At 38.7% G+C, this 23,524-nt stretch overlaps 3 protein-coding genes across 8 annotated transcripts; 1 reads left to right on the forward strand and 2 right to left on the reverse strand.

The window, feature by feature from the left end:
- Positions 1-2,888: 2,888 nt before the first annotated feature.
- LOC119654210 lies at positions 2,889-13,356 on the reverse strand. 6 transcript variants are annotated; one of them, XM_038059418.1, is made up of 6 exons: positions 12,967-13,108; positions 12,372-12,578; positions 3,940-4,147; positions 3,679-3,856; positions 3,475-3,625; positions 2,889-3,402 (listed from the first exon to the last, which is right to left on the reverse strand). In XM_038059418.1, exons 4-6 carry the CDS (start codon positions 3,704-3,706, stop codon positions 2,961-2,963), a joined length of 621 nt encoding a protein of 206 aa, XP_037915346.1. In that variant the 5' UTR covers positions 3,707-3,856; positions 3,940-4,147; positions 12,372-12,578; positions 12,967-13,108; the 3' UTR covers positions 2,889-2,960. The 6 variants fall into 6 exon arrangements, with proteins under 6 accessions (XP_037915346.1, XP_037915347.1, XP_037915349.1 ...); XM_038059419.1 differs by lacking the exon at positions 12,372-12,578 and having other exon boundaries at positions 12,967-13,103; XM_038059421.1 differs by lacking the exons at positions 12,372-12,578; positions 12,967-13,108 and adding an exon at positions 4,238-5,373.
- A 34-nt stretch (positions 13,357-13,390) lies between these two features.
- On the forward strand, positions 13,391-20,225 carry LOC119654212 (UPF0598 protein CG30010). Its single transcript, XM_038059424.1, has 3 exons — positions 13,391-13,686; positions 19,606-19,816; positions 19,877-20,225. The coding sequence occupies exons 1-3, from the start codon at positions 13,543-13,545 to the stop codon at positions 20,164-20,166; spliced, it is 645 nt and encodes a 214-aa protein (XP_037915352.1). The 5' UTR covers positions 13,391-13,542; the 3' UTR covers positions 20,167-20,225.
- Positions 20,164-21,350, reverse strand: LOC119654211 (protein crossbronx homolog). Its single transcript, XM_038059423.1, has 4 exons — positions 21,134-21,350; positions 21,003-21,067; positions 20,846-20,949; positions 20,164-20,789 (listed from the first exon to the last, which is right to left on the reverse strand). The coding sequence occupies exons 1-4, from the start codon at positions 21,208-21,210 to the stop codon at positions 20,337-20,339; spliced, it is 699 nt and encodes a 232-aa protein (XP_037915351.1). The 5' UTR covers positions 21,211-21,350; the 3' UTR covers positions 20,164-20,336.
- Between the last annotated feature and the right edge of the window lie 2,174 nt (positions 21,351-23,524).

The following is a 23,524-nucleotide window of genomic DNA, read 5'->3' on the forward strand; positions in this document are numbered from 1 at the left end:
CCTAAGCATACGGCTGAGGTTAATAAGCTGTGGCTATTATATAATGTTCCCAAACAGTTACATACACCCCCACAATCGCCAGATTTAAATCCCATAGAACATCTGTGGGATTTATTAGAACGCAGAATTCGCCAATACGATATAACTTCAAAGGATATGCTGAAAAATGTATTACAAGAAGAATGGAATAAAATAAGTGTTGAAGAAACATCTAAACTTGTATCTTCTATGCCGAAAAGATTAAAAGAGGTCATAAAAAGAAAAGGGTATCCTACAAGCTACTGATTTGCTTTTCATATTTACTCAAATATAATTTTTTTTAAATATTTGTTTACTGTACGCAGACTTTTTCTACTGAATTATTGCGATTCTTTTAATTTTTGGCTTTATAACCTGGTTTTTGTAAGACTTATAACTTAGTGAATTAAATACACTAAAACTACGGAACTATTTGTAATGTTTGGATAATAAATTCGCCACAAAAATTAGCTTAATTTTTTTGTTTTACTAAGGAAAAGTATCATACTACTGAGTGTACGCACACTTTTTCTGCCTAGTGTATTTTTCACCCCAGGCTTCATCAGTTCGCATAATTTTCACCCCGGGTTCGGATTTTCTATTTACCGCCCTGTTTCATTGGGTTAATTTTACTTGTTAAGGGATTCTTCAAGATTCATCCTGTAATGAGGAAGCGGGATCCACGGAGCATTTTCTATGCGAGTGCTCCGCCTATGGAGGCATCAGATTTTCGGTGCTAATGTGCTCCAACTGCAAAAGATCACATCCACTAACGGAACTCCTGCGATACATAAACGAATCCATGAACGGGGAAATCGGATACAATGGATCACTAGGGTCCAAGTGCTCAGAGGCGTTGCCTCTTCTTCACATCATACACACACAGACCTGGTTTGCGCGGAAAGAGATCCAAAAAAAAAAATTTGGGTCTCTCCAGATGGAACCACTTTAGCCAAATTGACCACGTGTTCACTGGTTGGGATGATGCTCCAGCCGCAAATAACAACGCCACCTCGAATCTCCTCTGGCAATCGGGAATCGAAAATTACACATCAGCAACGGTTGCAAGAACATCAAATAATTTTTATATTTAAGGGCGGAGCTACAGGTTAGAAATCAAATGGAGAATGGTAAAGCAACAACAACAACCGCTCATCATACGATCTTCACTTGTCAAGATCTAAAAACGTAATTAAGTTGCTAATTAGGTTGCATTGTGTGTGGCAAATGAATTTCAACTGGTTGTCAACGAAGTTGTTTGTGTAGGGTGCCTATGAGAGATGTCGCAGCAGAAGGTCGCGGTCAAATCTCACTGGTACAGAGGGATTTGCATCGTGATTGGATGTCGGACACCAGTCGATTTAGCTCTGAATGAGTACTTGAGTCAAATTAGAGTAATAATCAAGGATGAGTGGAAGACTGACCACATTGCCTCTTGCAGTATACGTTAGTTCTGTAGTATACCGTTACGGTTTCGAACTACTCTTGGAACTCTAACACACGTCAAGGCCTAGATTCAATTGGGTTGTCGCGCTAACGCTTATTATACTAGATGTAAGGCATAAATGAATTGCACAATCACCTGAAGGACGTTTTCATTGATATGAATCGTTAATGACTGTAAGCTAGCAACGGAACGGAGGAGTGCAATGCAGCAATCTCAAACAAGTCAGCAGGATGAAACCATATACACTCTGACGCACATTTTGTCGGGATCAAGAGGCCTTAGGTATATTGGAACTGTTTTAAATATTTTGATGAATTTGTTGAGCAATTCAGAATATCAGCGAGTCGGAGGTCCGCCTGACAACGAACAAATTTTACCACCAACAAGCATGAAAGTAACGATCCGTGCAATTTATGGATGGAATTACAGCCGAACTGGTTGAATAAGGAGGCGACCAACTACACCAAACTGTTCATCAATTCATGCTTAAGGTGTGGAACAGCGAATTAATGCCTGATGACTGGCAACGAGGCATTATATGTCCTGTCCATGCACTGCACTCGGTGTAGTAATAATAGATGTATTCCCTACCAGGCCAAACAGCCCGATACACCCAAAATATTATCGACCTATACCAAAGAGGCTTCACTCCAAGCAAATCAGCAGCAAATGAACTTTTCTCTCTGCGCCAATCGATGAGAAAACTGTTATTATATAACCATCTTTTCGTTTATTTTAAGGCCGCCTATGATAGTATAGCCAGGGTAAAACTGCACATGCCCATGGAAGAAGATTGGCTCTGACCGGTGCACAAGTGCCAGATAAAAGCAGCAGAATCACACTAGAGCCCTTTTATCATTAACAACGGCTTCAAACAAAGAGATGCTCTATCATGCATTTAACCTGACCTTAGAAAAAAAACTCATTCGCAACACTGATATAAATACGAGAGGCACTATCCTCTACGTCTACAAGCCTACAAAACTACTGGCTCATGCTGACGATTTTGGCATAAAGGAAAGAACAACACAAGATGTATAAACTGCCTGCAGGCGGCAAGAGACGGTGGCAACGTCAGCACTAAAAACGAAGAGAAGAATATCCAATAGCACTAGTCAATTGAAAACAATAAAAATAAAAGACTGCAATTTTGAAACTATTGAAAACTTAATAATCCAGTCCGGAAAATCTATATGGGCAATATCTATAGTAAAAAAAAGACGCAGTAAACCCTGCCTGAGCTAAAACGTTGTCATAGGTCATAACGCAAGGCAGTGCTAGGGATATCGAATTGGTGGACCGTGGTACAAAAACGGGCGGTTTCGACTCCCTTACTCCTTACTTATTACCTTGCTGCTAAGGTGCAACAGTGCTTTATTAAACATTGTACTGTATTGGCATACTGGCATTGAAATGTGAACCATATTTTTCTTCAAATTTTGTATTTTTACTTAAAGGATAAGATATTAAGATTATAATTATAACACTATGAAACTTAAGCACTATCTGTTTTTTCCAATTCTTCCGTCAAACAATTCATAAGTTTGCATTGCAATTGAATGAGTTGTTTTGGGGATAAATCAAATTTTTTAACCATTCCTGAGACTCCCAGGAAAAAACTGTCAAGTGGATCTATTTTTGCGGGTTTCTCAGGGGAAACCTTCGAGAGGAACTCTGACAAAAGATTCTCGTAGGACTCTTTATCGTCGCTTCTTTTTTCTTTTTTCGGATGATTTAACACTGGTGCTGTTGATTTGCTGCCACTCGAAGATGTGCTTTCATGTCGAGCCCTTTTCAATGGCTTATTCTGCAGCGTTAATGGGTCAATTAAATCAGAAGTGTTATCTTCATTAATATTTAACCCAACGTTCTCAATTAAATCTACGGAAAACAATTTATCTGAAGTTTCGTGTCGCAAAGGTAGTCTTCTTCTTCTGCTGTTTGTTAATGTTGTGAAAATGAAAACATGTTAATTATGGTCTTTTGTTATATTTCAGATGGTTACTTACCTTTTTGGCTGAATTACGTCCTGAAGGAACAACAATTTCTTGAAATATTTATACGGTGCTGGGTAGTCTTGATCAATTTTTCCTTTCAGTGTTTTCAAAGTCCTAACAAATTGATCACGAAGCGACTTCCATGCTGTTTTGCATTCGATTTCTGCGAATAGAAAAAAGATAAAATGCAAACATTGAGATGCAACTGATACGAACGGCATGTGAATAATCCAAATTGTCGCATTTTCTACCCGTAGGTTACATCCAGGTCTGACGAGGAGGTGGAAAGTGTCCGGAATAGAAACTGTACTGACTTATTGGATTGTACGGCGGCGAAAGAAAATCATCATTGGTTAGCCGGAGTTAACGTAGAGGGGAGAGCTGTCCCAAAAACCTAGAAGGTTAATGAAATTGACCGTGAAAATCCGCCTGCAAATACTCAAGCTCTACTGAAGTGTTCCATTGACACGCACTTACACGCTTTAATATGTACATCTGTTTTTTCTATTCATCCCGAAATATTTCAAATATTTTTGGCTTTATTGCTAACTAGCTGGTCCGGTGAACTTAACACCGCTCCAGAATCAAGAGCGCTGTGTCCCCAGTATATCCAATAGGCAGTAACCACTCTCAAAAGTACGGACTTGTGAATGTATAATATTTTTCAATCTATACATACAATAGCCTACAAATAAGGACAAGTCATAATCTTTATCATATCCTATTGTTAAAGCAGGGATATAGATAATAACTAAATTGCCGTGGTCATACATACGATCAAAAGCAGCTACAAAAGCGAATATTCATTAATTCATAGGCAAATACATGCCGATCTCACCAATCCATTAGTAAGTCCGTGCAGCTTGTCAAACACAACTGATTCTATTTTCCTTGTATATCGCTCATGCTCAAGCTCGTATTTCATTACTTTGAAAGGAAAGGATGAATGCGGTAGCTGCATTGTATCTACCCGTGGTTGTGTGTTACTTGCTGAATTAAATTCAGTTTTTTATTAAGATGTTTACATACTTGTAAAAGTTTTGTTGTGTTAACAAGTTGGAAACCGGAAGCTTGGCGCTTCAGGTATGACAAGCTTTGTTGATTTTTTATGTCAGAATATTAGGGTACACAGTAGTCCCACTTATGCATAGCTCGTACTGTATATAGGTTGAATATACCAGATATTTAGTTCGATGTGATACTGACATTTTGTCTCTTAGGAATTAGTAATTTTACGCGAAAGAGACAATTTTGATCTACTACATATATCTTTGTTAATAATAGTAGGATCTCCGCCAAATATGATATTCGATATTAGAACCCACATTACTGCATAATTTTACGGGCCTAGGATGAAGTTAAGGGGGTTCGCAGTAAATTTTCAAAATGTAATAATATGCTGTTATTGACTTATTTGAGAGGATATAATTACGCAGTGGTTGAAGCATAAATACCATGTGCATGGGCCACCATCTTTTTATTAGATTTTGCGGTTGAGTAGTTTCTGAGAAAGGGTCCTTGAACTAATTGACCCTTTCGGGCCCTCGTACTCTTTCCTTTTGCAAACAATGTCAAAATTAATATCTACTTCGAAAAGTACTAATCGAGATCTTTCATTTGATATCCCACATGGCTATGCTTGTTGAAACAAAATGTTGCAGCCATCTCTCTTAATAGTCCAATCATTGAAGTTTTTAATCTCTGAATTCTTTCAGTCAAGACCGATTTAAATGAAACTTGGGATGGGAGTGGAGGATCGCATAAGAAACAAAAGTTATGTAACGCCGATATATGCTCGTCCCGGGGGTGGACATTTTTTTCGAAATAACCACAAAAATTGATTAAATTGTCAATTCTAAGCAAAAAATGTTTTGTGAAAATTTTTCGTGCAAGTAGTAATTTTCGAGTTATTCATGTTCAAACATGTTTTTCAACAGAAAATTTGCATGTTTTGTTAGCGGTCTTTGGCAAATAATTCGAAAACTATGCGTTTTATGTGGAAATCATATTAAGCAAAAACAAAGCGTATTAAATAGCAAAAAGATTTATTTTCCCTTTTTTTTTGTGTAGGTGCAATATGGATTGAGGTATTTGTCAAACGTAAATTCGTAATGTCAAAAAAAATTAATACTTTCAAGATCAAATAACGTTTTCATAAATACGGCCACAAATATACTTGGCCCCAGCCGCAAAAGGAGTCGGAACGGCTGGTTTGACGATGAATGTAGGCTAGCAACGGAACGGAATGGTGCCGCATACCGAGTAATGCTGCATTCTCAAAGAACGCGGGCACCCGCGAAGACTTATCATGAATTCCGGCGAGCGGAGAAGCGAATTCTTAGACGGAAAAAGGAAGCCTAGAGAACCAACAGGTCTGTGAACTCAAAAAGTAGAGGGTGCAATCGCACCAGGCGCACAAATTTTACCAACAACTCAGCAGAATGAAGCCTTATACACCTCGATGCTCATCCTGCCGACACAAAGAAAGAAATCTGATTTCCGACAGAATGGGTATATTGGAGCGATGGGTTGAGTACTTTAATGAACTGCTGAACAACCAGAACATTGGCGAGTTGGAGGTCCCGCCAACTGAAGACGACGGACAAATACTGCCACCACCCAGTGTTGAAGAAAAAGTCCGTGCAATTCATCGGCTTAAAAATTATAAGTCGCCAGGAGCCAATGGAATTACAGCCGAATTGGTTAAATATGGAGGCGACCAATTACACCAAGTGGTTCATCAACTTATGCTCAAGATGTGGGACACCGAATCAATACCTGACAACTGGCAACTGGGCGTTGTCTGTCTCATACATAAAAAGGAGGATACCACACAGTGCAGCAATTATAGAGGTATTACATTCCTGAGAATCATCTATAAGATATTCTCCACTATCTTGCTAGATCCCACCGGATAGCTGAGTGGTTAGAGCACAAGGCTGTCGTACGGAAGGTCGCGGTTCAAATCTCGCTGGCGGCAGTGGGATTTGTATCGTGATTTGACGTCGGATACCAGTCGACTCAGCTGTGAATGAGTACCTGAGTCAAATCAGGGTAATAATCTCGGGCGAGCGCAATGCTGACCACATTGTCTCCTACAGTCTACTGTAGTGTGCCGTTACGGTCTTGAATGAAGTGCTCTAACACACTTCAAGGCCCTGATCCAATATGGATTGTTGTGCCAACGATTATTATTATTATTATTAAGATCAAATAACACAAAACCGTACTCTTTTTAGTGGGAATTGAACTAAAGCTTTTTAAAAGTGCTTGAAAAAATGAACAACTAATTGTGATGAGAATCTGGCTTAATTCAAGGAAGATATTAGCGGGTTTTTAATAACTGGAACTCGCTCATAGAATTTCTTACTTGATTCTTGTAATTTGGAAACATCTAAAGCGACCTTGGCTAAAAAGTGCAGTGTCTTTGTGTTGAAGAGCCTTGACCGATTCAGCATTATTTCCAACACTTTATTTTGCGCGATCTGGAGTTAAGTAATATGTGACTTAAACAAATAGCAAGGATTAATAATGGCTGGAAAATGAATTTAAAAATCAATATTTTATTTTGTTTGTTTAGTTTAGAATTTCGATTTATCGATTTATTTCGGTAAGTTCAATGACAAAGTCGAGCGGTGCTTTGTGCGATTTTTGGTTCATCTGCAGTCGATTGATTTGTAATATTGCATTACGGCTAATTGTTTGAGATCCTATGATTAACAGCAAAAGGGGCACAATAGTTCTTTAAGGACGCGGTGCGACTTTCCCTTAACAGAATAATATTACGGCTAATTGTAAATTCTTAAATCTTCTGGAAAATTAATCACATAATTCAAAATCATGCAATGAAGTCGTTATCGATGTACCCGAAATCACAAGTATCCCACAAAGTGATAATCTTCGAGGGCAACCTACTCCTTGGAAATCACTATCTAAAATAGAATTCCACATCAGAATGACTGGTCGGAATGAAATGAGCAATCGAATTATGAACGAATTTGCTTGGAAAATCAAACATGCAGATCCAACTGAACTCCCCTCGTTGAAAACAGTTTTTACTAATAAATTTCGCAGAAAAAAAACAGGTTAAAAGGGAATTCGTTCTCGAGATATCACCACAAAAGCCATTCCATACAAAATGTATGGAAAAATTAATTTTCTTCATATTTTTTTTGTGGGGTGAATTTTTGTCTCGGTAACGAAACAAAAATCATAAAAATCGGACCAGCGGTTCTTGGTGCAATGAATCCGACTTTGTCTTATATATATATATAGATGTAAACGAAGTACAATCCTTGATATCGGTTATAAGTGATACAGCGTACGGGCAACTACTTCTAAGAGCAATTAGAAACAAGATCTTTGGTTCAGGAAACTAACCTTAAACCTTTGGTTTGGAATCAAATAAAGAGATCCTTCACTTTTCTGACAAAAGGAGTTAGAATAGTCTAATTCAGGATTTTTATAGTTTACTAGCTGCTTGGCAGCTCCATCTTTGTACAGGGAATGCACGTTCTTTGAGAAAATGCGCAAATCGTTAATCCGTTGTCGTTGCCGGGTTCGTTGTTGTAAAATCCATCCTGCCCGAGGCTGCTTCCGTGGCTTCGTAATATCGGTTTTCCGTGTAAAGTTGTCAGCCATACCCAACCCCCAACCTGGAGGACCAGTTGGTATATTATGTCCCGTCTTTTGGCGATTCACCTTCATCCTTCTCCGTCTGCAGTTTTTCATCAAGAAAGAGCTTCCAGCAATCACCACGTGGAGGTGGAGATAGCGTTTGGTAGTAGAGCTGTCGGTGTTGGTTCAGCAGGCGTTTCCCAGGATTTATGATCCATCGTGGGTACCAATTCACGTTTCACCCTGGGACCTAAACTACCCTTCGAACGGCAGTTGAACGTCGGCGGTGGCAATAGCAACAATTACATCAAATTTTCATATGCCTTTTGCCTCGACTAATTACACAAATTTCCATTCGAACTAGTCAGAAACAGTACGTTTCGATTGTATATAATAACTAACTGACCCGACAGACTTCGTACTGCCTCAATCGATAAATAAAAGAACTTAACCTTTGTATAAAATAATTTTAAAACAAACAAAACGAATCCGTATTTAATAAAAAAGCATATTGTGAAGCATTCCGTCTGCGGATTCGATCAATTTCATTATGTCGTGATTGCTGTTGTTGCGTTTGATGTGCACGAACTCGTTGCATTCTAAGCCTATCTACTTCATTATCACCCACTAAATAACGCAATTCTGACATAGCAATACGACTATTTTCTTGATCTGTCTCTCTCTGGTCATCAGTGCGGTTAGCACGTGAGGTAGCTCTTCGCACATTTGATTGACTGCGATGACCTAAGTCAGGTCGTTTTCTCCTCGGCATGGTAAATTGTAAATAATGAAAGTGAGAAAATTTTTCGCTCACTTAGCAGTAAAGTGTCACAATCACACAATATCAAAAAAAAGAGCACATTTACTGGAATGTCACTATCACAAAGGATCGCCAAAGTAAAGAAAGTTCTCGCGCACTCATAGATATCGTAACGCAATATCGTAATACTTCTTTCCGTGTTCTAAAGTGCAACAGGATGGATTGACATATTAGTTGGTTGTCAAATCTAATAAAATATTATCGTTGCGTTCAGAAATCTAGTTTGTAACAAAACTTAATATCTAGTCTAGGTCTAGGTAGTCTAGTCTGCTCTTGAAATATTTATGGAAATTCAGAGAAGGTTTAAACGGTGAGAAACAAAAATACTAAAAACAGAAATTCTATTTTCCAACATAACATGTTCTGAGCTATGAAACATTTGATGTCTTTCGTCTTTTTAGAAATAAAAGATTGTCACTTGGTTGTCAAATATTTCTAGTTGCGTTAAAAAATTTGTCCGTTTTATAGCTGCAATATGAGGTCCGATGAACACAGTGAGTGATTGAACTTTATTGAATATCAATAAAGTTCAAATTGACTCTAAATTTTATTTAGAAAAAAAACGTTTATATGGGAAGAAGAAAAGTACTGTTTTTAGGGTTTTACCGGCAATTATTCGACCTCCACGGACATTTCAAAACCCAGATAAGATAAATCCGTTCAGCCGTTCTCGAGTTTTAGCGAGACTAACGAACAGCAATTGATTTTTATATATAAGATTGTAGAAAAACAACTTCAAGTTCAAAGCTCTATATTGAAGTTGTCGATCTGGTCTTTAGTTCAATTTTTTCGATAACTCTCGTCTGAAACACCGCAATTAATACAATCCTTCTATACAATTTCCAGCCATAGTTTCAAAAGCCACCTAACCCAAAAATAAATAAAACCGAAGCAATGGACACCGCCTAAGATCATTTCAAAACCACTAAATTCAGCTCTAGCAATAATCAAAAGATTATCCGAAAGTTTTGTAGATTCAACAATACACCCAGGTCCACTATATGGTTGCCTTAAACCCCTACGTGAAGCGCAGCGCGTGAATTACACCCATGCGCTAGCGCTGTCGGTCCTTAGCAATGTGCTTTAGTTGCCACCACTATTCGATACTATGTAGTTCTGGGACACCCCGCTTATCGGCCCGTCTGGATTCCATTGCATGGCGCAATAGAGTTTTCGCCCTTCCTTAAGGTGTGACCAATCCACTGCCACTCCTAATTTCTAATCAATATGTCCACGGCCCAGCTCTTCATTAGGTATTGCCTTAGACCAAAATACCCCGATGGTATGACACAGATATAAATGATGAAAGTTTGGAGCTTTTACGTAACAGTGGCGATCAATACTCCCATATAGTAGCACAAAGAGAACAGTGGCGCATTTCCAAATTTCGGACAAAGCGACGAAGGCGGATTTAAGCATAGTACTAAGTTCGCTTTTTCGCGTGAAATCTCATATAAAAACTGTCAAAAATTTCGCATTTGTGAAATAATTTCGCACCGTGGTACTAAGTTTTTCGCACGGAAAAAATTTCGACCAAATTAGCTAAGACACAATTATCCACAGAAATCTACACACAGTTGTAAAATTTCCGTGCGAAAACAATGCACCTACACATTATTTTCGCGCGAAAATATGACAGATAGGCAGATTATAAACTGACTGACCAACAGTCTATAAAAATAGTTATCGTTCCGATGCTTGTAGTTCTTCTAAATAAAAATAAAAATAGGTAGCTTGCTCCTACTACTATATATTCATCATTGGGAAGTTTTTCCTGAATTTTTAAATAAAACAAATTAAAAGTCTGTAGGGACAGATTATAAAAAGTTGCTTAAAAGCTAAAGATCCGTATGTGGGTACAGATTCTAAAGGGTAATCTCCACTGTCACTGTCACAAATCTCCACTGTCAATTTTCCACAGCGAAAAAATTTCGTTCGAAAATATTTTTTCGTGCGAAAAACTTAGTACTACGCTTAAGCGCTGTTATTGCGTCGAACGATATCAAAGTAAACAAATTTTTTGTTTCAGTTTGATTTCCAACAATCAAATGCCACTATCCTTTCTTGTTTACTTGAATTAATTAGATTAATATTTAGTGGTATTCTATTTAGTGATTGAGTTTCGAAAACTAAGCTAGAAGACGATCGGAGACAAATATCCATCCTGAAAACGAATTTTACTGTGAGAAGTGGGCCATACGAATTCATTTGCATGCTCTTTTGACTTAAAAATGCTACATTCACATTCCAATTGGGTCAGTTTGTCTAGTTTACTTGGGCGAACATATCATATTCTCAACTTCGCTTCCGGAACATATTGAAATCTAAAAAAAATTCAACGTGCCTCAGATTTTATTGAGTCGCCGTTAGATATAATCAGGGTTAGGCAAAGTCGTGATCATGATTATGATTACAATCACAAAGTGGGCATGATTACGTGATCACGCGATTGTAATCATAATTACATACCATAATTATGATTGCAATCATGTAACCGTGCAATCATAATCACCGTAATCGTAATCATGCAAGAGGAACTAACAACTGGTTTGGTTGTTAGTTGAAACGTATATTTTCGTGCAAATTGACAACACTACTGAAAAAACCACCATCAAGCATCGAAAACCATTATTCTTAATATTATTCCTACAAACATATATTGAGTTAAGTCGTAAAATGTATAGCGAGCAATCGCGGTTGATTACACGTTTATGATTGCATGATTACATGATTGCAATCATAATCACGAGAGGCCGATTATGATCACAATCATGTAATTATGAAATTCGTAATCACAATCACATAATCATGATTACGATTTTGCCCAACTCTGGACCTAATCCCAATGAGATAAAAGCCATTGGGGATTTTCCTTTCTCAAGAACACAGAAACAGGTAGAATTTAGGGATTTCTCGGATATTATATTATGCGTATTGATTTGACGTATAATAGGTACAGTTCTTTATTTTCCTGTGCACCGTTTCTTGCATTGAGGTAAAATGTTTTGTTGGCAGGAATGTCTTGCCTGCTGATTTTATCGATTTAAGTGAGCGAGAGTAATAGTTTTTTGCCGTGTTTTGTATGCTTATCGTCTCTCTTTTGGTATTCTCTTTGTTTATTTTTAGGTCGGCTTCTTTCGTTGCTTTGTCAAGCTTCACCAGGATCTCCTTCGCAGCCTCTTTCGATCCTGCCAGGATATCTATATCACATGCATAGGATGCGCTGATTATACAGTAGCGTCTTATTTAGGCCCACTGGCATCTTCTGACCCAAAAATGATGTTAAATAATGCTGGGGCTAGCCAATCGCTTTGATTTAGTCCTAACTTTGTGCTAAAACGTGTGATGTAAGTCATTTTCATTCCGATTAGTTTAATAAATTTCGCTAGAACTTCAAACTCAATCAATACTTTGTACAGTACCAAGCGATCGATACTGTCGTACGCCGCACGAAAATTTGGTGGACACCAACCTTACACTTCCAGTATCTGCGTTACTAAGAGTATATGGTCAATTTTCCACGTTGAAACCCTCCTTGGTATTCTTCAATAATATTTTTTTTGAGAATCGTGCGAGGCTCCATTTAATTATTGTTGACATCAGTAAAAGAGATTATGCGTTCGGTATAGGCCAGAACTTAGAAATTTTGTATAAATTGGATAACCACGTGTAAGACTTGCTAAAAAATTGACGTGAAAAGAAACTATTAAGTAAAATATATTTTTTTCCATATTAGCATAATTGAATAATGTAATCCGTGCGAGCGTGGACATTGCGTTATACAAATCCATTGTATGCAATTAATTTGAGGACGCGGTTAGGACACACGCACGCTCGACGTTACTTTTGACAGTTCGTTTGAGACCCTTAAGCCGCTCTCTCGCGCGAGTTTGTAAATACCCGGACTTAAGCCCGGGTGCACCCGTGCGAGCGTCCCGTCCGAACCGTTAAACCAATATCATGCAATGGAATTGTGTGGAACAATGTACAACGCTCGCTCGAGGCAATTATATCTTGAGTAAAGGATCGCAGTAGTCTCACTCGCTCGCGTCACTAATTCAACTTACCATCCGCGTTCAAATCGACAGCAATTCTTTCCCAAATTAGGTCGAGGCTCTCGTTTTGTCTTTGATGTTTGTCGTAAAGCGACGGATTTTGCTTAACTAATTCAATTAATTTCTCAACTTGCGTTTCCGTCAGTCGCTGCATTTCTTGCCTAATTTTACTGAACTGACGAAAACAAACGAATACCACAATTGCCAATTGACTGACAGCTGTCATCATTGCGAGAAACGAAAATGCTACGAGGCGCCCGCTCGCATGACGACGTTCAATCCTATCAAACGTGACGCTCGCTCGCGTTCTATGTATTTTGATAACAGTTGGTGAATCGCAAGTTGCAATTTTCACAAACCTGATAGATAAAAGAAAAAAAAAGTTCATGAAAAGAATTTATTTCTCTAAAGTTTTGCCAAAATGCTTCGGCATCATTGGTGAGCTGCATCAGAATCCAACTTCCAACAAATTGTTTATCAACATCAACCTTGAAGAACTCAGCTGTAGCTGCTTTGGCGTTCCCGGGTTTTGACATTATATTGGGGTGTTTGCCCTATCGGTGGTTGTCTGTTTTTTTCAATAGGGATATGGCTTTATTAAAGTCCCTGAGGAGGGTTGTCATGACTCCTGTTATATATAAATATCCGTGTCGAAACGTTGCTTATGTGCAGGGTCAAGAGCCTGAACCAAAAATACGCGAATATTTTTATTACATTGATCATGAAGGAATGGTGAGTTTCCTCAGGCTTGAATGTTTGATTACATAAAATTATATACTTTTAGAATGCGATGAATTAAATAGATGATCATGTAATCTGATGGGTGCAATTTATATCCGCCTTCGTGTATATTTTTTACTAGCGCCAAAAGCCACTTTTTGAATGGTTTGATACACGATCCAGCTGCCTTATTGCTCAGAATGTGTGGTTTTTATCGTGCTAACAAATTGTGCTTTTAGTACTGCGTGATTTGGTGGCATAACAGATGAAGAGATGGAAATGGTTGGATTGTTATTGGTGAAGCAATAGTCCTATAATAATAGAGCCTACTGGAAAACAAGTAGCTGGGTCAAATCTGTGTATGTCTCAGACGAATGTCTGTTTTAAGCAAAAGCTTCTTCTATATCAACCAAATGTCTGAATGTGCCTCAGACATTAAACAGATAAATGCCTGTCTGTCTTAGACAATCGACAGGCAGCTTTCTGCTACTGAACAAAACAAAGGTTTCCGTCTTGGTTGAACAACTGATTCACATTTCGTATATAGGGGTTTCAAAACAACTGGAAAAACGGTATACCAGGGGATTCCTCATGTAATTCTAAGCAAAAATATCTAGTATTTTTTTTCGATTTCTTAACCCTTTAGCTGCCACAGGCATTTTCATTTAAATTCGTCTTTAAAATATTAAAATCGCAATAACTCAAAAACCATGATAGCTAGAGTATTGAAATAAACGACTGCTCTAAAATATAAACCAATTTGTACAAATAAAGTGAGCCGCTTGGAAGTAATAAATTTCAAAACACAAAAATTGTGTTTTCTCCTCTTTAATGTCTACTCAATTTTTCTCGAATTGTAACATACACAATGTACTAATTTTCTCACAAAAAAATGACACTCTGTTTTATTGCGATAAAATGTTGTTAACATCATTCTATCCTGAGTACTCAATTTGTTGTAGTTATAATAGGTTAAATGAGAACCCACTCATTGAAAAAATACCACAAATATCTGAACCCAAAGGCATAACATAGGTGAAAGCTTTTTATAACTCTTAGATAATCCACATGATTGTGTTCTGTTAACTTTGATTCATTGGAAGACTCCATTAACACTTCAGTTTAATTGGGTTTCAATTACTAGGGGAAAAGTTACCAATAAATTCGACTGCCATTCTGAATGTTACTGTAGCTTACTAAAATCATCGTAACCTGAAACGAGGATAACTCGGAAGAAATGTCAATAATAAAACATTCTGTTAAGGGAAAGTCGCATCGCGTCCTTGAAGAACTATTGTGCCCCTAATAAAACATAAGAAACTTTATTCTTACCATTTCAAGCCAGAGTGGAGGATATCTTTGCAATTGGCAGCAAGGGCGGATTAGGGAATATTGTAATTTCATTAAAAGTATTTTATTTATTGACAAATGTCCTTTTAGCAAAAACGGACTTTTTATTGTCGAAGTAGTTAGAGGTCGATTGAATCGTGAAGCATATTATCGAAAAAGGCCTTATAGTCTTTCATACCGATTGACAGGTGAAGGGTATAAATCTTGTTTAGCGGGAGGTCCAGGTCGATTTATTAGAAAATGTGCCACATAGCAGGAGGAGCAAGATGTGCTTTCATCAGGATGAGCCACTTCCACATAATGTTAGGAATGTGACATCCCTTCTTAATGAAGAATAAGATAAAGGGATCGCTCGAATTAAATCCATTAGACTACTAACTATGTGGATATTTGAAAGAAATGGTTTATAAGGAGGCTCAAAGGTTCTCAGAAGAAGCTTCTTCTAAAATTACTAATTTTACTACAAACACATCAAGCAGAATGTTTTTTTTTTTCAAATAAAAAGACTCAGATTCCTTCTTGTCCGTAAAGAGCAAATTTCTTCAATCCCATATAAAATTCAGCGTTTTTCCCCTATTTATGATTTACTTTCACAGGTTTTTAACTGCCACTAATTGAGTATTTAGGATCAAATGATGTGGACATGATTTTATTAGAATAAAAGGAAGATTATATTTTTTGCAGAAAAATTAGTATATTGGGTGTGTTAAATTAAAAAAAAAATGGGTTAAGCAGCAAAATTTTGGGAGAGAACAAAAAGACGTAACAGATACTTTGATGAATGAAAATTAAAAGACGATTGTGGGATTGAGAGCTTTTATTTAATTTTTTATGATAATGTCTGAAGTAATCATCCTCCATTGTCAAACATTAGGAGAGTTTTTTTCTACTGAAATTATGTATTGCTTTTTATGAACGAATTTCTTTTAAAGGTCGTAGGGTGTTTTTATGCACCATTTCTTTCAAATACTCTCACAGCAAGTGGTGTAGTGGATTGCACGACTTTGCAGGACATCGTACCGTCCCATAAAGGTATCTCCATTCTTTACAATGTTTTTCATGATGATCATCATCAAAGGCGCAACAACTGGTACCTGATTTAGGCCTGCCTTAATATGGAACTCCAGAGATCCCGCCCACCGTAACCTATTGAGCCGGATTTTATCCACAACCACACGATTGTGATATTGCTCATAAATTGCGTTGTTATATAGGTTATCGTCCAGCCTCTTGTAGGGGGCCAAAATTCGGAGGATTCTTCCCTCGAACACCGCTAGGATTTTGCAATTTTTCTTGCTAAGAACCCAAGTCTACGAGGAATACATAAGGACTGGCACCCTAGATAGGAGAAGTTATCAAGGGTCTCAAAGTTGTAGTCCCCTATTTTAATTGTTCTCATTTGACCAGCGCCATTTGATGCTGTTTCTTTTTTGATTTTTTTTTTGCTGACGTTGTCTCCATATATTTGGTTTTGCCCTCATTAAGGGATAATCCCACTTGTGACTGAAAAAGATCGATTTTTTATTGCATTTTTCAAGTATAATTATCTAAGAGTACGTCCTTAGAATTTCAAGTCGATCAGGTTAAAATTGAATGAAATATGTCGTTGGAAGAGAAGAATCCGTACCGTAGACAACCTGAAGTTGAAATTTGATCGGCCATTTTATAGCGTAAAAACGACCGCTTTTTAGTGAAGAATCGAACCCTTAATTTTGGTTGTCCTCTATTTCATGAAAAATGCAATTTTTTTTTTTAAATCTTTCGATCAACGATTAGGTTTACAGTTATTTACAGACATTTTTGGTTCAGATGATCCAATTCGTCAAAATTTTGGTCATCCCACTAAACTAACTAAAAATAAAAATACATTTTTTTCGACGGCCATTCGTAACAGCTATAGACATTTTGCAATGAAACACAGAAAAAGTTTCGAAGTTTTCTTAAAAAAAAATTGGTGAAATTGACCTTTATTGTAAGTGGGGTTACCCCGTTAATGTTATAATGCCAAATGAGATTGGCGATGGTCTAATGACCATTCTGAGTGACCGGACATGACCGAGAGTTGGGAGCTATCCCAAAAACCTGAAAATTTGGCGAAATTTTGCGTGAAGGCTTGCCCGCAAGCATTGGAGCTCCAGCGCTTCGAGCTTTGTCGACCGTGCTTGCATGCCTCTGTACTAGCCATAGTCATTGAACAATTCGATTCCTTATGCGCCATCATACTAACAATTCACGTATCTTTTCCGATGTGTGAGATCGGCTCGACCGCGCGTGTGGGGCCGTGAAACTCCGGACCCGAGTGTCGCGATCAAAAGGGAAGATCCACTACGAATCACATCCTCGTTCGATGTTTCTCCTGCCTAAGATGTATAGTTACGCGCGGCATTAGAGGTTCCCACCCTGCCTTGGCATCCTCTGGTGATTCTAGTGGAGAGTGCCCCTAGTTAATGTGAGTGAGGAGTTAGAAGGGAAAAGGGAAGAGGAAGTCCTGAAATTAAAAAGAATTTAGCTGAATTTACCCTAACTATGCTATCATAATGGGCCTTGAAGTCGGTGAAAAGACGGTACAACTGATTGACATATTCCAATACTTTTTACATCGTTTGCTACAGTTAAGTTCTTGGGGTTTTAACGTAGGTACCTGTCGTGGAGACTTAATCCTACGGTCTTCTTAAGACAGGGATTGATTTTGGGACCACAATCAGAGCCCCGCTGTGGCAAGCAACAACGGTACCAGTCTATGCAAGTACATGGCTTAACATACTGGTGGATGCAAGACCTACCTAAATCTCTACCGAACCAAGGAGTACGGCACCCGTGTTGAAACGCAACACCACGCCGAGGCCCGAATGTCTTTTCTCGCTTGAACATCACCAACAGCCCCCATGAAGCTCCCACTAGGGGGCCAACCGCAAACAACTGAGCTGTACTCATATATGACAGGAATTCTCCCGAAGTATAAGAGCCCAGGGGCTACCCCGGTTCCCATGGTACCAGTATACCCTGGTAAGGTTTCGTGACCGAAGCCACTTCAGATGAGTCCCCGTGCAGACTCGGGTCTGATCGCCCTAATAAGGCCTTGGAGCATTCGCCTACTGCATGACGGCCGGCACGGTGCCACCACGTGGAGGTATCTTCGACCACTTGGTTTTGGTTCAGCCGACAGGTTGTCGCTTCTCCACTCAACGGAGTTCCTAATATGTCTCTATGCATGCCCGCATTCTTTGAGAGTGCAGCATTCTTTCGTTTTGTTTCCGAACCAGTCATTCTGACATTTTTTCACGACTGGGGCCAGGTATATTTTTGGCCACATCAATGACAGCAGGGGGTTGTGAAAACCTGCACTGCAGTTATGGAGGCATTCATTTTTCCCTTATAGGTTTTACGGAGACCTTTGTTGTGGAAGTCTTCAGTGTTCACTCTCACCTCATTGTCAGAGGTTGATATGTTAATCAAAAAGAATGCGCATTAAATCCTCAGAACGTCAAGATTAGTTTCGTGCGTGAAATGTCAAGAAGGACGGTTAAATATTATTTCGTGCCTTGCGCAAATTTTCTGTAGCCAGGTTTAAATTTTAAGGATAATTTCCATGTCAGTTGACATATTTTAAACTTGAACTCCAATCTTAATTGTTGATATATGACTGTGTTAGAATTTAGACGAAGAAATATCTTAAGAATTATATGCAAAAGATTCTGAAGCACATTCATCCGGACCAAGGCTCATATTTTGGGGGATTTTCAAAAAAAGGATTGTACATTATATCGCCACCAGGTAAAGTTTCTTGTGCAACTTCTGTTCGGGCAAAGTCGTGTAGACATTGCCCTTGCGCATTAACTGCATTGTCTCTAAAACTTGTATGCTAGGACCTGATAATTGATATAGCAATATGTCAAAGATTTGTATTAATTTCTTTCCTCACATTTGTAAAATAGAAAATACTTGAAGTAATTGTTTGAAGTAATAGGTGGAGACAGGTATTGGCGTCAATATTACGACACTATTATTCTAAGTAGCATGATTTCGTTTCGGGGACGTTGTGCTTGCTATGGCAAGTATTATTATGTAGCTCGCTATCATTATTGCTGAAACATAAGGTAAATCGGTTAAAAACTGATGACTTGACAAATACCAGATAACAGACACTAAGCCAAACGCTTTCACGTAGATAAGATCCAAATTATTCACTCAGTGACGTCACATAAAGTGTCAGCCAATCACCGCGTTTTTTAAATCATTATAATTAATAAATGAGCTTTCCGAATTGGTTTTTTTCAACAAATATGATAATTAAGTAGGTGAAATTACTACAGCCTAAAAAACATAGTTATTTTCTAACGCGGGGAGTCCATTGTACTAATTTGTTGGCATTTTTTTTAATTAATTCAATTTTTAAACTTTTTAGGCGCCCCTAGTAATTGAAAACCACTGAAATTGCTTTGAATTGCATGAGAAATCGCATGATTTGTTCGGTCGTTTTGAAACACCTTGAATAAACGATGAACAACGGTAAATTCAATTAAAATATCAACCTATCATATTTTCCGCCAGAGGAAATTAATGAGAAATATTGGTTTTCAGCTTTTTCTAGACGATGCAAAAATGAAAAACTTCACATCTTGCTTTAAAGAGAAAAAATTCCTTCATTTCTTCTTCACACGGGTCCGACTGAACTCCACCAATCGCTACCGCGAAGACTTTCCATTCATATCTCCATGCGGGCGAGAAAGGAATTTCATCAGATGCGACGACTTGCCTATAGTTTACACACATATTATACGTGATGCATCAGGTTTGTTAGCTAGTAATATTCCTCTCTATATTTATGTTCTCATGTTGGACTTTCTTCCAGGAAAAGAAAAATTATCATACGCTCATGCTGGGGACCTGCTCACAGTGGACTTTGAGCCCGACAAGATTTACATGGCGCCAGAAACCGGCAGAGTATACCATCCAGCCTGGGAACGGGTAGGAAAAATTGGTTTAATACGATCGAAGCTCGCAATTGAGATTAGTAAACATTTCGAATTTGCCGATGGGGAAAATCACCCGCCAACGCACTTCACGTGGAAAGGAGTTAAACTGAAATTGGATAGGGACTGGGTCCAAGACTCCATATTGAAAGAAAGACTTATGCACTGAAGTTGAGCTAGTTTTGTAACTTTGTTTTAATAAAAAAATATCAACTTGAATTGACTATAGTCGCAATGTCTTAAATCAAAAGTTTGCGATAAAATATGTTTCCTCTTTGTGACGTCCTTTGTGAACAAGTCTGATTGCATTGTGGTCCCGATGATGAGCACACTTTCACTCTATTCCTTGCTTAAGGGCTTGAATTCGCCCTCCTTGACCCATGACAATCCAGTCGTTGGCGACGAGGGACATATCTCTTTGTTGTGTTTGAGGTTGTCTAGGACGGTACCATGAACGTCGGGATCGAATTTCTCGAATGTGATATAGTGGATGTCGTCAGTTGGTGCTGGATCATAAATTCGTTCAACGCTCGCTGTCACGCATTCCTTAACTTTTGCAATGAATTCTGCCTTGTTCTGGGATAGTAAATCGGCGGCAGTTTGATTCGGGAGTTTGTTCTCTATTGTCTGGCAACAGTCTTGTGGGTGGGTAAAGATGAACTGGATGAATTTCAAAACTTGCCAAATGTGGCTGGATCCCTCTGTCCACGTTGGAAATCCACCTGAAGTGTCCAAGGTGCACGTATACGGGCAAATGAGCGGGTGGAAAATCTCGTTTTGGAAGATTATTGTCTGAAAATTGAAATTATTTTACAAACGTCGCGTTGTAGGAACATACGATGTAGTACCGGTGGTTTCTTGTCGCTTGGAAAATTGTCCGGTAGAGATATGTTAAATCGGAAAATTCCGTCCTTATAATATCCTTCGCGGACGAATATAACGCCAAACCACACTAAAAAGAGAACGCAATTAATTCGGGCATTACTCCTACCGCAGCAAGCTTACGAAACGAGTTGTCCCTCGAAGGTATCACGTATATGCCTCCAGTTTCTTCAGATTGTATCATTTTACTAAGAAGAATGAAATATTAATTGGGGAAAGTGGCTACGTCTGTATACATCCGGTCAAGAACTTACTATTCGGCGAGTATTTTGTATTCCTGGTGGATCGTTGTCAGCAACTTTTCGGCGTTTGCATTTGTGTCGAGTGTCATAGTGCTGGGAGTTGATATTAGTGATGTAAAAAATAAAACTGTTTATTTGTAAACAGAATATGAAACCAATGAGCCAACGCTACTAAGAAATGTCTAATGTAAAAACAAATTGGTTGACAGCGTCAAACGATGGTTATCAGCTGTTTTTTTTGTCAATTTACACTAGAATACCTCAACTTATTGGTGGAATTTAGAATCAAATATGATAGCAATACGCTGAATATACATGGCTTTGGCAACAAAAGGGACTTCCCCGCGAATTTTCGTAAGCACACCGCTTCAACTAAATTATTACCTAACTTAAGGGATGAGTCCAGTGTTAAAACACGAACAACGACTTTTTCTTCTAAGCTGTCATACACTTTAAAGCAAAGAAAAATGTGAATTGTCAGTTCCATAGCTAAATAGTTAAAAAGTATGTGTGCAAAATTTGAAGGGAATCGAGCTAATAGTTTTTTTACATAGGCGCACTGTGGACAAAAATCTTTATATAGTTTAACGAGTTTTTTAACTTGCGAACTCTTGGCCGTGTTCGAGAGAAGAATCCTCCGAAGAATTTTTGGCGCCCTACATGAGGATGGATGAATCCGTAGCCTACACAATGACGAAATCTATGAGCGATACCATGACGGTCCGGTTGTGGATAAAATCCGGCTAAATAGGTTACGGTGGGCGGGTCACTTAATCCGTATGGATGAGGATGATCCCACCCGGAAAGTCTATAAGGGCAATATCTATGGTAGAAAAAGAAGACGAGGCAGACCCTGCCTGAGATGAAGCGATGGCGTAGGTCAGGATGCCAGACAGCTTTTAGGGATATCGAATTGGTGGACCTCGGCGCAAAACCGGGATGTCTGGAGTTCCTTATTAAGGCAGACCTAGACCGGATACCGGTTGTTGCGCCGTTGATGATGACGATGAGTTTTCTACTATTTGGTATTAAAAGAGGACTTTGACGATTGTCAAATCGGAGTGCATCACAAATATAGCTGCGAAATCCTCCACAAGTGTTCATCTTTAAATCCTCATCAGACTCCAGTGCCATACATTAACTTAGATTTGCCCGAAAGGAAATAAAAACTTTTAAGGTCTGTGATTAACAGTCTTTTAACTCAAGCCAGAGTATTGAACGAGCCGAGGGTGTTCAGTTTGTTAAGGCATTCCCATACCAATTTGAAATCTATCAGGTAGGACCTATGTGCCTAAATAACTGCTTGGCTCTTTCCTTTGGAAGCTGAAGGAGGCAAATCTGTCTACGGTATATATTTTCGCATGAAATATACTGGTATGCTTACCCATTGGTTCAAGTGCGTTTTCCTTGGACCAATGATGCCAGCACCTGCTCCCTCTGTTGTAAGGGATCCGTCACAGGTAATCAGTTACTAGTTTAAGCTGTGTGTCAATGCCACGCTCTCCCAATTTGCCCTGTTGCGCCAACTTGTTTCAAACTTCTTATTGAAGTGAAACCTTGTTGTCATATTATCCATTGGTATCAGTAATTCGGAACGCCACCTAGGAAGAATATCAATTTTCCTTCGATTTAGGCAGCTTCCTGCCTCACTGATACTCTCGGACATTCTGAAGATCGTCCTCCTTGCCTGCATCTGTATATGCAGATGCAGAGGAGTTAATCCCAGAAGGACATCCAGGGATGCCGTTGGGCAAGTTCTTATTAATACACACGCAAACTAGTCTTTAAAGTTTGTGTAAATCCATGCCAGTTGTGTTGACTTCCGTTCTACCTGCCCAAATTACCGCTCAGTGCATCCCCATTTTTTCCCTGATATGGACCTACAAGTCATGAGAACGATTGTGGCTTTTCGACATATGTTTTCAACGTGTGTTTCCCAGGGGGTTTCTCACTCCTTTGCGAATTAGAGAAACTCGTATCTCTGAGTGCGATATCTTATCGAACGCTCCTTCGAAGTCCAAAAATACACAAAGTGCTAGTTCCTTTGCTTCTATGACATCTCGTGCTACATCCGCCAGCTGATACAGAGCAGTTTCGGTTGATCATGCTGATTGGTAAGCGTGCTGATATAGATGTTGGGGATTACGCATTAGAAAGTTAGCTCTAATATAGTGGTCTGCGAGCTTCTCTATCGTTTTAAGTACGAACGATGTCAGGCAAATTGGTCTGAAAGATTTAGGGTGAAAGGATCCGTTTTACCCGCTTTCGGAATAAAGACTACTCTTGCCCGTTTCCATACCCTTGGCATATATCCCAAGGCTACGCTGCCTCTTACCGCTCTTAGGAGAGGACCTAAGATTAGTGTGCTGACAAAATGCCATCTACGTCGGGTGATTTCAGTGG

This window comes from Hermetia illucens, chromosome 4 (assembly GCF_905115235.1).
Source record: "Hermetia illucens chromosome 4, iHerIll2.2.curated.20191125, whole genome shotgun sequence".
NCBI classification, from domain to species: Eukaryota; Metazoa; Arthropoda; class Insecta; order Diptera; family Stratiomyidae; genus Hermetia; species Hermetia illucens.

Excerpts from the sequence above, each read along its gene's own strand:
- LOC119654212 (XM_038059424.1), top strand. The coding sequence starts at position 13,543 with ATGGCTTTATTAAAGTCCCTGAGGAGGGTTGTCATGACTCCTGTTATA. Across the intron at positions 13,687-19,605 it reads ACATTGATCATGAAGGAATG|CTTTTTCTAGACGATGCAAA; the intron begins GTGAGTTTCCTC and ends ATTGGTTTTCAG. Across the intron at positions 19,817-19,876 it reads TATTATACGTGATGCATCAG|GAAAAGAAAAATTATCATAC; the intron begins GTTTGTTAGCTA and ends ACTTTCTTCCAG.
- LOC119654211 (XM_038059423.1), bottom strand. The coding sequence starts at position 21,210 with ATGACACTCGACACAAATGCAAACGCCGAAAAGTTGCTGACAACGATC. Across the intron at positions 21,068-21,133 it reads TACAAAATACTCGCCGAATA|TAAAATGATACAATCTGAAG; the intron begins GTAAGTTCTTGA and ends CATTCTTCTTAG. Across the intron at positions 20,950-21,002 it reads TTCGAGGGACAACTCGTTTC|TGTGGTTTGGCGTTATATTC; the intron begins GTAAGCTTGCTG and ends TTCTCTTTTTAG.
- LOC119654210 (XM_038059416.1), bottom strand. The coding sequence starts at position 13,342 with ATGAACTTTTTTTTTCTTTTATCTATCAGGTTTGTGAAAATTGCAACT. Across the intron at positions 3,626-12,966 it reads TGTCGATTTGAACGCGGATG|AAATCGAATGCAAAACAGCA; the intron begins GTAAGTTGAATT and ends TTCTATTCGCAG. Across the intron at positions 3,403-3,474 it reads GACGTAATTCAGCCAAAAAG|CAGAAGAAGAAGACTACCTT; the intron begins GTAAGTAACCAT and ends ATTAACAAACAG.